Genomic DNA, 14,170 nt, shown 5'->3' with positions numbered 1-14,170 from the left:
ACACCTAACAGAGGCTCAAGTTCCTCTGGGACGGGGCCAGGGATCTGGGGAAGGATTCCTTTAGGGAATCTATATTTGAGAATGAAAAACGAGTACGACTTTAACAGAAAGAACAAAACAGGTACGTATTAGTCCATTTTCACATTGCTGATAAAGATGTACCCAAGACTGGGCAATTGACAAAAGAAAGATGCTTCTTGGACTGACAGCTCCCCCTAGCTGGGGAGGCCTCACAATCATAGTGGAAATTGAAAGGCACGTCTCCCATGGCAGCAGGCAAGAGAAAAGAGCTTAACAGGGAAACTCCTATTTTGAAAGCCATCAGATCTCCTGAGACTTACTCACTGTCACCAGAAAACAGCACGGGAAAGACCAACCCCAATGATTCAGTTACCTCCCACGGGGTCCCTCCCACAACATGTGGGAATTCTGGGAGCCGCAAGATGAGATGTGGGTGAGGACACAGAGACAAGCCATATCAAGGTACAAGGGGTGTTAGAGAAGCATAACAATTGCACCCCTGGCACAGCGAGGAGGGGCATGAAAGGAGACACTGTACAGGGAAGTACGTGAAAAATCCCACCAGGCTCAGTGTGTCCAGGAAGGATGTGGCGGCTTGATTGTACCCTAGAGTCCAAACAACAAGATTCTTTTCAATGGCAGTGCCAGGTTAAAAAACCCACATTCATTTCACCTCCTCCAAAACTCTAACCAAAACTACAGTCCAAGAGACTTAAAAAAAAAAAAATACACAAACCCACTCAGCACACAAAGGTAAGGAAGCAAAAAAGCTGATGAAGAAGTGAGTAATTCAACACATTCAGCAAAGCCAGATCCCAGGCCTTCAGCAGAAAAGCTGAGGGCCAACACATTGACTCCTGCCGAAGCTTGGAAAGGCTGAGAAATGAGTCCCATGAGATATGCCTGAAACACCCCAGCCCTCCACTCCCCACGTGGCTCCTGAAACACTGGCAGTCAGACCTGGAGTCCCAAGTGGGAGACTAGGAGACTGAAAAACTCTCCCTGGGAAATCAGCCAGAGAGGAAAAACTAGAGGACAAAAAGTAGCTCACATGTCACCCTCCAGGGGCTGACCACTACATTCTAATCACCCCCTACACCTTTTTTCTTTTGAGACAGAGTCATGCTCTATTGTACAGGCTGGAGTGCCGTGGTCCAATATCAGCTGACTGCAACCTCTGCCTCCCAGGATCAAGCAATGCTCCTACCTCAGCCTCCTAAGTAGCTGGGATTACAGGTGCGTGCCACCATGCCCAGATAATTTTTTTGTATTTTTAGTAGAGACAGGGTTTCACCATGTTGGCCAGGCTACTCTCGAACTCCTGACCTCAAAGGATCTGCCCACCTCGGCCTCCCAAAGTGCTGCGATTACAGGTGTTAGCCACCACACCCCAGCCAAAACCTCTGATTCTGAGACAAATGACAGCTCACCTAAAATTCTACACCCACACAAATTATCAATAAAGTATACTGATAGGATAGACATTTTTAGCCACTTTTAGTGAGAAAACATAGACAGCATTTTATCATCTTTGCAACCTAAGGACAGGATGCTGAAGTGAGCCAGCCAAGATTGTTAACAATATTCAGCTTATTTTGACGACACTAAAGAGATTCCTGAGTGCTACTCCTGGCCCAGCTGCCTGGACAAGATGAGAACACTCATTTCACTGCAAAGAAACACTCAACTTCAGCCTGCTCCTGAGAGCTAAGCCATCAAATCAGACAACATGAACCAACCGACCCCTGCCCACCTTTCTAAGGTATGTAACCTCCAGTTCATGTTACAACTTCAGCAGAAGCAATTGTGGTAACCCCTCACTTTCTTAAGATTTGCTCACAGACCAGGTGCAGTTGCTCACACCAGTAATCTCTGCACTTTAGGAAGCTGAGACAGGAGAATCACTGGAGCCCAGGAGTTTGAGACCAGCCTGGGCAACACAGTGAGACTCTATCTGTACAAAAAAAAAAATATCTAAAAATTAGCTGATATGGTTTGGCTGTGTCCCCACCCAAATCTCATTTTGAATTACAGCTCCCGTAATTCCCACTGTCGTGGGAGAAACTCAGTGGGATGTAATTGAATCACGGGGGCAGTTTCTCCTATGCTATTCTCCTGATAGTGAGTACGCTCTCATGAGATCTGATGGTTTTATAAGGGGCTTCCCCCTTCATCCAGCTCTTACTCTCCTTCCTGCTGCCTTGTGAAAAATGATGTGTTTGCTTCCCCTTTTGATGTGATTGTAAGTTTCCTGAGGCCTCCTCAGCCTTGCTGAACTGTGAGTCAATTAAACCTCTTTCCTTTATAAATGACCCAGTCTCAGGTATGTCTTCATTAGCAGCATGAGAACAAACTAATACATTAGCTGGGTGTGCTGGGGCATGCCTGTGGTTCTAGCTACTTGGGAGGCTGAGGCAGGAGGGGTGCTTGAAACTGGGAGTCTGACGTTTCTGCAAGCTACCATCACCCTACTGCATTCCAATCTGGGTGACTGAGTGACACCCTTTCTCCAAAAATCAAACAAAAAAGATTAGCTCACAACTTTACCTACTGAATCCTCTCATTGACTCTGAGGAAAAGCAAAGCCAATTTGGTGCCCAAACCACATCCAGCTTTCTTCCCTCTTCAGAGTAGGGAAAGGGCCCTCTCTGAACAAAGAGGACGGTGCCCACTTCCCATCCTGCCAACTGGAATCAGCATCCTGCTTAGAAAGGCACACCCGGGCAGGATTCGAACAGCAATGAGGCCCCAGGTGCTCCAGCCCCACGGGATGGCAGGCCTGGGGCTGCAGAGGGGGCTTCGCTGTTCTGGCTGCTCTGAGGCCGAGACCAGATGATGGACATCTGTCATTTTTCACTGGCCCACTCCTTGAACCCCTCACATGTATGTATGAGGTACTTCAAAATAAAATCTATTTTTTCAAGGGTGAAGGAGGTGATTGGATTTGATTCACATTCAAATACGACTGAGGCCGCGGTGAAGGAAAAGGAGAGCGGGTGACGAGGGCAGGCTGGCTCGGGCGGGGGTAGCAGAGCCGACAGGTCCCACGTTGAAGGCTGCTTTTCTTGACCCTTTTTGTAAGGGGAGGACAGTACTGAAGGAAGAAGGAAAGGGAGAAAAGAGCAAGCCGAGGCAGGAGTGATCTCCTGGGCTCGTCATCCTCCTGCCTCGGCCTCAAGGCGCAGGGATTACAGGTGTGAGCAACTGCACCCGGTCTGTGAGCGAATCTTAAGAAGGTGAGGGGTTACCACCATTGCTTCTGCTGAAGGGGAGGAAAAGGAAGACAAAGAGGGGGAGGGCGGAGGATTTGGTCAGTGAGGCAACAAGTGACAGCAGTGCCTCCCTGTCACTCAACAGCACGCTCCTGGTGAGGTATCTACACACTGTTCCTCCAGTACAAGAGGCCCCAAACACTGTAAAAATCATCACTCCGTTAAATATCAGAACACATTTACACGGCTAAGTCGAGGAGGCGGTCTTAACGAGTCCAATTTTAAAAACAGGGGAAGCTCTGAACGAAGGGGTCAATGATTTGCCACAACTGTTTAAAAGGCTGACAGGACTGGGCTGGGCGTCAACAGAATCCAGGAAGCCCTGCCCCCTAAGGAATCCTTAAACTCTTGCTCTGCGGGGTGCCCAAACACACATTAAGTACATCCTCTACATGAAACTTCTATGACTCTGCAGACACGCGCCGCCCCAGGGCTGGGAAGCTGCTGGATGTCTGTCTGTCACAACCACACTGAGAACCGTCCAAGGACGCCAGTGGTGTTGCGTAGCCACCCGCACTTGAGCTCCAAATAAGACAGGTCTTGTTTTATGATTTCCTTGGATGGACCTGAATGGACCATCCCTGTCCAGAACCTAATATCCTCTTTCATGTAAGTGTGAAGTGTAATTTTCGAAGTGTAAAGAATTTGGTGGCTGTTTCAGTGGAGATGCATTTCATAAGCTCTTCATCGTCATGCGAGTGCCTGTGGAAGGTCTAGTACTTAGCAGAACCTCGAGACGTCAAGAAAATTGAACCACGGCATGCATCATTTTCTGCCATTTTTACTAAACATCAAAATTACGACTTGCTCTATTTCCTTTGTTTCTGTAGTAGAAAGTGAGGGGGCGAAAGTATTTCCATAACAATATTCTGCAAAGAAAAACAGTAAACCTAAACAATTTTAATCACATCCTGTACTATGGGTCATTATGAATATTATTTTTAAAAACAGCAACATGAAACAGACAAAACCTTAAACATTTAAAATGTGAACTGGTTAAGAAGGTGTCTTTCTCAAGTGCAAAGGATTTGCTGTGGAAAACTTTTTAGGCGGTTTTGTTATCAAAAAAAGTAGATAGATACACTGCTAATGATCAACATCTTACCTTAAATACTTCCATTGGAAGAGGAAATTTGGCAGCATCAGTAAGGGATTTTTCCAGAGTACATTTCCATTCAGAGGCCATCTTCAAAGGATAGATTTCTGTATCAACAGCAAATCACATAAGAGTTTAAGGACTAACAACGTTCTGCCAGCGGGTTCTTTACTGCATGTTAATTCCCAAGCTTTCCTGAAACCTCAGCACGATCGGTGACCGTCAGAGTTCACACCCGGAACCCTCCACGAACAGCCACCTGCTGACAGGATTTTCTGAAATTAAATAGCAACCTGGGATTCTGCTGTCAGAAATGAAGAATAAACTTAATAGAGCTCTTCTTCAGGGAACATTTGTATGCATTTAGTTGGCATTCTGTAAGTAATTTAATGGTATTAATCACATTAGCCAAAACCTCAGTCATCCATGGGCCAAAATTCCACATATCACCTAGGAAAGCAATGCCCACTGATGAGGAACTTATTATCTGACACATTTCTAAACTACAAATGACTCTAGTCTGGCATTTGCAGTTATTACAACATATTTTTCACTAAATCTCTAAGCTCTCATCTGCTAAAAATAGTCCCTGTAAGTCAGAAAATTATTAAAAGGTAAATTAAAATTTACCAACCAAGTTTAATATTTACACTTGAAATGTTGCTTAACACACCACATGTTGCCCATATTTTTCCCCAGGTGGTGGTGGGGTGGGGGGTAAGATTTACAGATGGAGGTTACACAGTCTGAATGCAAAATTAAAAGGGAAAAAAAAAAAGCACTGAGTACTGTTTTTACCTATTGCTGAAACTGCAGGAGAATTTTATGGCCTGATCTCAACAGATTTAAGACCTTATCAAAATAGGATTTGCAGAAGCCCTCACTGGAAGTAGATATGTTTATGCCTTCACTATATCAACCCAGGCTACTTCAGACAGACGCTTAGGATATGAATATGAAATTGAGCACAGTTAAAAGGCAACATTAAACCTTTGGGACTATATTTTTAATTTCTTCCATGTCTGCTTTTTAGCATGAAGCCATCTATTTTGATCCTATAGCTTTTGAACTCACCTTGAGCTTTAAGCCCCTGTTTCAGCAGTTTATTCAGTCCTAATCACGGTGGGTGTGAGATCCTGTCAGAACTAGCCAGGCCATCAGCGCACTGCCCGACGTCATTGTCACTTACACAAAGACACGCAAAGGGTAGTTCACCACAACACATCCTCTGCGTGCGTGTGCGCTGTCTATGTCCTTCCTAGTATTTGTGTCTACTCTTCCACCTCTGCTGAACTTTTTGTTTCCAGTTTGGCCTTTCTAAATAGTAGCTCACGTAACTGGGAGCACATGGTGGGAGCTTAACACACACTTCTGCCGAGACTGAAAGAATGGGGCCTCTGACGTCGATAGTGAGAAGGGGGCACTCAGGAAGACACTGCTTATCACAGGGTGCCCAAAAGTAGGTACAGGGGTCAGTTCACAGAGTCCTGCAAGCTGTTCCAAGAGGGTGAGAGGGATACCTGTGCACGCGTGCAAACTCATGGGCACTGCATCCGAACGAGAGAGACAGGAGCCACTCGGGGGAGCCTGGGGAGCAAAGCCCTGAGGACACCAAGGCAGGCTCAAGAGAGAAACTGCCAACAGCAGACTGGACCTCATAATGGACAGGGACCATAAATGCACACCCCTTCCCAGCACGCCGGGTAGGCAGACAGAGAGTTCAACCTGGGCATGGTAGGAAAAGGACCCACTCACAGAAAACCATGGGCATTTCCAAAGCCTGCACCAAAGAAGGGATTCGAAGACCCAACAGGTGCAGGAAGGAAAAGCATGATCTGCCTGGCCAGCACCTTTGGCCTCTCAGTTTGGAATTGGGACTAGTTATACCCTTGACCCTTGATGGTGGTCTCTGAGTGGGGGAGGGATGCCCTGAGTCAGAGGAGAGGGTAAAAGAATGGTCATAAAACACCTTCACTGGGAGGCCAAGGTGGGTGGATCACTTGAAGTCAGGAGTTCAAGACCAGCCAAGCCAATATGGTGAAACCCCACTTCTAATAAAAAACAAAAATTAGCTGGGTGTGGTGGCAGGTGCTTGTAATCCCAGCTACTCAGGAGGCTGAGGCAGGAGAATTGCTTGAACCCAGAAGGCAGAGGCTGCAGTGAGCCGAGATTGTGCCACTGCACTTCAACTTGAGTGAGACTTCGTCTTAAACAAACAAATGAACAAACAAACAAAAAACCACCTTAAGGCAAGGAGGAATGAAAATCCAACATGACCAGGGTTAGACCCAAGCTATGAGAACTCACTGAGGGGATGTCCAGACCCCAGTGGGGTTGCCGGAGCCCTCTAGACTCTGCGCGTTGGCCCAGGAAGGCAGACCAAACAAGCCATCCCTGAAAAACAAACTCCTCTGTCCAACAGATGCCATCTCTCTTCCTCCACGCCAGAGACAAAGGTAACAAGAAGTCCAGGTGCCAGGTGAGCCCTGCCTCTGTCCTACAACCCAAAGGTTCTCTGTTTTCTTTCTGATGCTGTTAAATCCCGGAATGAACCCAGCCCACAGCAAGGCAGGCTTCTTTTGTGAAAAGGTAAAAATCAGCTGCAGTTTTGACAGCTTGACAACAACCAGCAAGAGAACAACACTGCCCATGTGCATTCTGTGAGACGCAGGCATGCTGGCTATACTGGCAAGTTAATGGACAAGAAATAGGACGCTTCAAAGAACATAGACCACTTTCTTAAAATGATTGTGTTGCAGATAACTGAATAAAGTATATCATGCCAGTTTCTGTTTCAGGGAAGGCCGTGATCAATTAAGACGTGTCCCGATTTCTCTGTAACTAGAAGCCTACTAGAAAAATGAGGCCACCTCCTTTGTTGCAAGGGTTTGGTGGGGCATTTCCTAGTAAGTGCCGCAGGAAACAGGAATGCATAACGTAATTATGGATAAACAAAAGCCTTGACAGACAACCCTTTTTTTATGCACCTGCCTCCAAAACACTTCCATTTCCTCCTGCTCCTCCAGGTCATACCCAGCGAAGAAAGATGAATCTATGTTGTGAAGAGATGGTAAATATCAGAAAGTGTTATGGACTAAATGTTTGTCTCTCTCCAGAATTCTTACCTGAAGCCCTAACTCCAAAGGGATATATTTGGGAGATGATTAGAGTTGGACGGGGTCATGAGGGTGGGGCCCTCAAAGAGATCTGTGTCCTTATAAGAAGACATACCAGAGTTCTCTCTTGATCTACTACATGAGGACACAGTCAGAAGGCAGCCATCTGCAAACCAGGAAGCGAGCCCTCCCCAGACCCCAAGTACACTGGCACCCTGATCTCACACTTCTAGCCTTCAGACCTCTGAGAAATGTCTGCTGTGTAAGCCACAAAGCCTGTGGCATTTTGTTGTGGCAGCTTACACAAATTCATATAGTCCAACTCTTAGTCCAACTAGCTTTTGGACTAACAGTTCAGGCAGGAAGTATTTTAAGTTGATTTAGAAACTTCCTGACATTAAGAACTATGTAAAATAAGCACTTTAAAAAAAGATAAAAAATTTTTGAAGGAAAAAACCAAGGAAATAAATTCTAGAAATAGAGAAGAAAATAAACCTCAAAAAGTTTCATCTTTTAAGCATCTGCAGGAATATCTACAAGTCTATCTTATTGTCTAAACATTCAGAAATAGGAGAGCAGGTGGGGTTTCTTAAATGACCCTAACCTCAATGACCTACTTACACTCCTTGAAAAACCAAAGTATAACCTTAAGACTCTGATCACGGATTGAATCCCTAGAAAAGGCCAATCTCTTGATATGCATTACACCACTCAGCAGCCCAGAAAGGTCTCCTTATCCCCACTGTACAGCATAAGGTGGCTTCTTTCCCTTCCTCTTTCCCCAAGCACCAGAATGCTATTTCCTCTGGTTCTGGCAGAAACAGAAAGACGCAAAGGCCCTATGTTTCTCAGAGGTGGAGAGTATAAAGTCTGATCTCTTTTCCCAGGTTTTTGAAAGCTAACTTCCTAGCTACTTTCAACGACCCATTTCTCTTTTGTGCTAAACAGCTGAAAAATACTGCGCCCTTTAAAGAGTAAAACGAGGGCCTCATGGAGTGGATCATGCCTATAATCCCAACACTTTGAAAGGCTGAGGTGAGCAGATCACCTAAGCTCAGGAGTTCAAACCCAGCCTGAGCAACATAGTGAGATCCCATCTCTACAAAATAAGAAATTATAAAGTTGGCCAGGGATGGTGGCACGTGCCTGTAGTTCTGGCCACTTGGGAGGCTGAGGTGGGAGGATCACTTGAGCCTGGGAAGTTGAGGCTGCGGTGAGATGAGAGCACATCACTGCACTCCAGCCTGGGAGACAGAGTGAGACCCTGCTTCAAAAAATAAAATAAAATAAAAAGGAAGTAAAAGTAAAGGGTGATTATTTTTCACAATAGTGGTAGGAAGAGCTCCCAGGGCAAGATGCTCATCACCACGCCACATCTCCCTCCCACTGGACTTCTCCCCACCAGTCGTGGAAGTGGAACACTTTCCAGTGATTTCACGGTGTTCGGGAAAAGGAGAAAACCGGCTTACTATTTTCTATGCAGGTATGAAGTTTTATTCTCAGCTATATTTCAGTTAAGGAAGTGGTGCTACCATGTAAGTTACACAAGTCATCATGGGACTTGAAATCAATTTATACAAACCCAAAGTACTAGAATCTGTCCCCGTGCGGGTAAAAGGGGTAATAATAGCCTGTCTTCCTGAGGGTGCCGTTCAGCTGAGTGATGTAACAGAATCCAGTTTCCATCTTGAAACTACTGTGTTTGAGGAACTCAAAGTCACACTTTTGAGTGTCTTTTCACTTTTTGTTTTCTTCTGCCTGACCATCACCTTTCCTGCAGATGATTTAAATGTTGGGGAAGTAAGTTCTTGATGATGAATGTCTTTTCCAGAATATTTTTTTTTCTTTTAATGGGGTCTCACTCTGTCTTACAGGCTGGAGTGCAGTGGAGTGATCTCTGCTCACTGCAGCCTCTCCTTCCCACGCTCAAGCGATCCTCCCACCTCAGCCCCCTAAGTAGCTGAGACTACAGGTGCATGCCACCATGTCCAGCTAGTTTTTTTCTATTTTTTGTAGAGATGGGGTTTGTAGAGATGTTGCCCCAGGTGATCTCAAACTCCTAAGCTCAAGCAATCCACCCACTTGGCCTCCCAGATTGCTGGGATTACAGGTGTGAGCCATCATGCCCTGCCTGTGTCAGAATCTTCAAAGGCCCCCAAGAACTCTTCAGTTAAATGAACTCGTTTCCAGAAAATGCTTAGACATATAAACACAATTTATTTGTATATTACAAAGACCCCAAATTATCTAAAGAGGGAGACAGTTCATAAGCAAATATTCCCTAAGTTTCCACGAAGGCATATCCCATTGCTGCTTTCCCAAAACTTCTCAGGAATGAAATATCACAGAGAACATAAGAAGCCACTAGTAATCCTTTGCTTTGCTATAAATCTGTACACTGGCAAGTAGATATATATTTAGGAGCAAGTAGATATTGCTCCTAAAATTTATAAAGCAATTAGACACTAAGCGGAGATTTATGCACACAACTTTATCCACAAAGTAAATTTTTCCTGCTAGGTTATGAATCCCAGAGCCAAGCCGGGCTTACATCCTTCCTTACAATATCACAGGCTCTTGGTTTGTTATCAAAGTCAAAAATCACTCAGGATAGAGATGGAGGTGTTGGCTGCTTCTCAAAACTGTGACAACAGTAATACTCATAAAATACCACATTACCTGTCTCTATGCCTGTCAAACTTAACACAAATGCAAACACACAGGACACGGGACCAGGAAGCGTGTTCAATTAAAGCCTCTGAGTGACAGGAAAGATAACTCCTCTCCTTCACGTACTCAAGGCTAACATCAGCAGCTAACAGGGGAGGAAATTCTCTGGTGATTTAAATAGAGCCGAAGAGCTACGTCCTTATTCCAGATACGCCTACAAAACTGACCAGAATGAAGATTACCAATTTCTGAAAAAAATACATATTTCTTCCTTGGCATCTCTAATTCTACAAGAATCCAATATTTCTGTTCTGAGGTCTCCCATTCAAAGGCTGGTAAGAAGAGGCAGTAAGGGGAGTGGGGTGGGAGGGGCCCAACGCGTGGGAATCTGAATTGCACTGCCTGTCTCCTCAAACAGGGGACCCTGGACAGCTAGCTGAACTCTAATCTTTATTTTCTCTGCTGTGAAGTGACATTCACAAGCATGCATTAATTTTTTTTAGAATCGAACAACATACCGGATGTAAAATCACCTGGCACATAGTAAACATTCAAAAATGATTATTTTTTAAAGACCGAGATTTTTAACTAGGTAGGGTATGGCAGAGAGTGTAAGGCACTATTCTATCCAATTAAGCCTCTACAAAGCCATCTGACAGTGAATTTGAAGCTAACCAAAATCTTAACATGCCAGGAGAAATAGCATGACGATCTATTTACTCAGTGCTGTTTCTTGGTCAGATTGGATTGTGGTTTGGCTATTTGAATGGATGGATGGACGGACGGATGGATGGATGGATGGATGGATGGATGGATGGATGGATGGAGGAATACATGAATGCTGGATGGGTAGGTGGATGAATGGATAGATGAATGGATACACAGATAAAGGGATATATGGATGGATGAGTAGGTGAATGGACAGACAGAGAAATGGGTACACAGATGGACAGAGATTTTGGAACCTACTTACAAGACTATCAAAATTCCTAAAGAAATGCATGGAGAACATGCTCAAGTCCTAATCTACTGTGTTTTTCCTTTCTGAAACAGTTATTCCAAAGAACTAGACCAACTTCCTTCCCTAAGGCCTCCAACATTGCTCTCCCCTTTGAGAACACTATTGATTGAAGTCTTAGGTTTCAGTCTCTATAGAAAGCATTGTGAAGTTAAAGTGCTTGATATTCACATACTCAGATATAAAAGATACCACAGAGCTAATACATTTTCTAGAAACACATCCAGGAAAGCATCACATCTTTCTCTAAAATACTTTACAGCAGCAAAAGGTTTGGCCCTTACCTGAAGGTGGGTCCATTCTGTATTTATTCTCTTGACACCAACCAACTGGTCGAAGTCTGTAATCCAAGTAAAACAACCACTGGTCATAGGATTCAGTGTCCTCCAATCCCACATAGCGAAGGCGTAATCTTCCTCCAACATTTTCAATCACACTAACTATCCAGTACTGAAAAGGGCTCTGGGAATCCTGAAGTTCTATTAAGGAACCAACTGTAATGAGGTCTATAGGGCCTTTCCCTCGCAGAGGCTGTTTAAACAGAAGCAAAACTCCTTATTTTAAACTTTATTTTAAGGTTCTCATGGAAACAGATGACAGCAGAAGATAATATTTTTTCACACCATCATCCAAGGTACTGGCAAACAGTTTGGTGTTCCCTCCACCCCATCTTCGCCAGCCCACGCCCCACCCCGCCCCTTCCCTTCCCTCCCTCCCACACATTTCATGTACCCCATTCCATATCCAACAACAAAAAATTCACAAGTCAATAGAAAGTAACAGTTTGTGCTAAGTTCTCACCAAACAAATCACCCTTCCCAGATATAATTGCATTTGTTAAGAATCAGTATGCTTTTAAGAAGAGTTCTGCCCAAATTTGCCTGGACCTAGAAAATATGTAGTGGCAAACTGTCTACTTTCCCAATAGACAGATATTTCCAATACAGGGCATTCAACGTATACCATGACTTCTTCCCAGACATTCATCTTACTCTAATGGCGACTACTCTAACAACCAAGATGCTCTCAAACTTTGATTATGTGACGAAAGCAAGAGTGTGTGTTGATGACACGTCTAACACACAGTAATAATCAGCTGAATTAGACTCCTATGTGAAGTTGTTTCTACACTTAACCTGATAATTGGTTTAGAGCATTTATAATTACTGCCCCTTCTAAGAAACGGTCTCAGCACATGATAGCATATGAAAAGGGTGTTTGTTCAGCCAGCTTTGTAGGCAAATATGTTTTAGAAAATCAACACAGTAAGACAATTTATCCTTTTGAAAGGATGAACTATCATCCTTTTGATTTGTTAATGAAAAATTAAAATAGCAGCTATGAAGATATATAACGAATACATCAGACAAAATCTTCACAAAACAAAACCCATTCACTATATTAGACAATGACGTTCTGAAGTGTCAATATCATTTAAGAAAAGAGGGAAAGCTTAAGGTTAAGAGAATATGATACTGTCGAATTCCACACCTTATTACTTGTTATTCACCGTTTTCCCCTTTTTAGGGGCATTCTTAAGAAAAACAGACTAGGTATTTCAATAATTATTTATGACACTGTGCCTTTCTCTTCCTGTTCTATCATGTAAATAAATACAAAATATAAATCCTAAAATTTTTCATCATAAAATTATTTTCAAATAAACCATCAAGATTTCAGATTAAACTATTTTTTCTTCAACATATTAAAATTTCCTTGGCTACTCTGAAATACATTTCAGATTAAACTATTTTTTCTTCAACATATTAAAATTTCCTTGGCTACTCTCAAATACATTTCAGATTAAACTGTTTTTTCTTCAACATATTAAAATTTCCTTGGCTACACTGAAATACGATCTGTCATTTCTCCCCTTGTTTTTACATGGAAAGTTAATTCAATTATTGGTTAACATGTGTATGTTCAAATCTTGGGCTTATGCATCCGAAATAGAACATTTAATGGAACCACTTATCAAGGTACTCCAAGAGACTATATTAGCACATACATAATCTTGTCACCTTTCAAAACAGTTATTCCACAGGATTTAATTTATATTCACTCATATAGGAAAGAGGTTTAAACATATAGGATAGTGCGAAGATATCCTAGTATAATGTGCTTTAAAATTGGATTCACAAGGAGCAAATTTTCCATTTGCTGATTGCATCACAGGGGAGGTTTCATCAACGCCATTCAAATCAGTCACCTAAGTAATTCAGGACAAAACAGGAAGGGAGGCTATTTGGATGGCAGTGTCTGCGGAAAGCACGCATCTGCAGAAGGATATATGCAAAGGTGCTGTCAGGTCTGAGCTCACGCAACTGGGGTGCTTCAGAGATAGATTAGATGTATAACAACAATACATACACCTTCCAGGAGGTTGGCAGGTGCTGTCCTCGAACCGGTCAAGTCACGTATGAGAAATTCAGTCCAGTCTGTGTACTTCTCTTTGATTGCTGGCAAGACAAAGGAGAAAAAAACACTTCAACACAGCAGCCAAGTATCCAGTCAACTTAAAACCATAGCAGTTCTCTCTAGGTAAGTGTGATTTCAGTATTTTTCTTGACTTTCATCACCATGCTTAAGTAAATACAGAAACTGAGACCAAAGATGCATCTGTCAGTGGTGACTCGGCACCTACCACATGCCTGGGCACCAAGGAGATGAAAGAATCTGAAGTCTTATGACCTGTTTAGAAACCTCTCACAAACCACAAAGGAATTAGAAAGTATACAGTTTAGGAGGTTCCAAAAAGAAAGAGAGAGACCAATGAGGCTAGGGACATCAGAGAAGGGTTTTCAGGTGGGAAAATCAAGCCAGGCCCCAAACGACATGAAAGGTTTATACAGGTGCAGAAGAAGAAGGAACCTGCAGACAGAGAAATGGGCACATACTAACAAGAGGGGTGGATTGAAGATGAAATGGAGAAACAGAGAAATGGGAGAAATAAGTAGTCCCCCTTCGTACCCACGGG

The 14,170-nt window shown here is 43.5% G+C and overlaps 1 protein-coding gene across 9 annotated transcripts in view; it reads right to left on the bottom strand.

Moving 5' to 3' along the window:
- The window catches only part of SFMBT2 (Scm like with four mbt domains 2), a 297,168-nt gene that overhangs the window by 111,103 nt on the left and 171,895 nt on the right, over positions 1–14,170 (bottom strand). For 8 of the 9 annotated variants that reach the window (XM_074405073.1, XM_074405075.1, XM_074405074.1 and 5 more), the window contains 3 exons: positions 13,564–13,652; positions 11,478–11,724; positions 4,399–4,496 (listed from right to left, as the gene is read on the bottom strand). In XM_074405073.1, the coding sequence (XP_074261174.1) occupies positions 4,399–4,496; positions 11,478–11,724; positions 13,564–13,652 (434 nt within the window). The remainder of the gene's footprint in view (positions 1–4,398; positions 4,497–11,477; positions 11,725–13,563; positions 13,653–14,170) is intronic. The other variant, XM_074405080.1, reaches the window with a different exon arrangement.

Source organism: Saimiri boliviensis, chromosome 8 (genome assembly GCF_048565385.1).
Source record: "Saimiri boliviensis isolate mSaiBol1 chromosome 8, mSaiBol1.pri, whole genome shotgun sequence".
Classification (NCBI taxonomy): Eukaryota; Metazoa; Chordata; class Mammalia; order Primates; family Cebidae; genus Saimiri; species Saimiri boliviensis.
The sequence above is the reverse complement of the archived record's forward strand: the minus strand, read 5'-3'. Positions and strand labels throughout refer to the sequence as shown.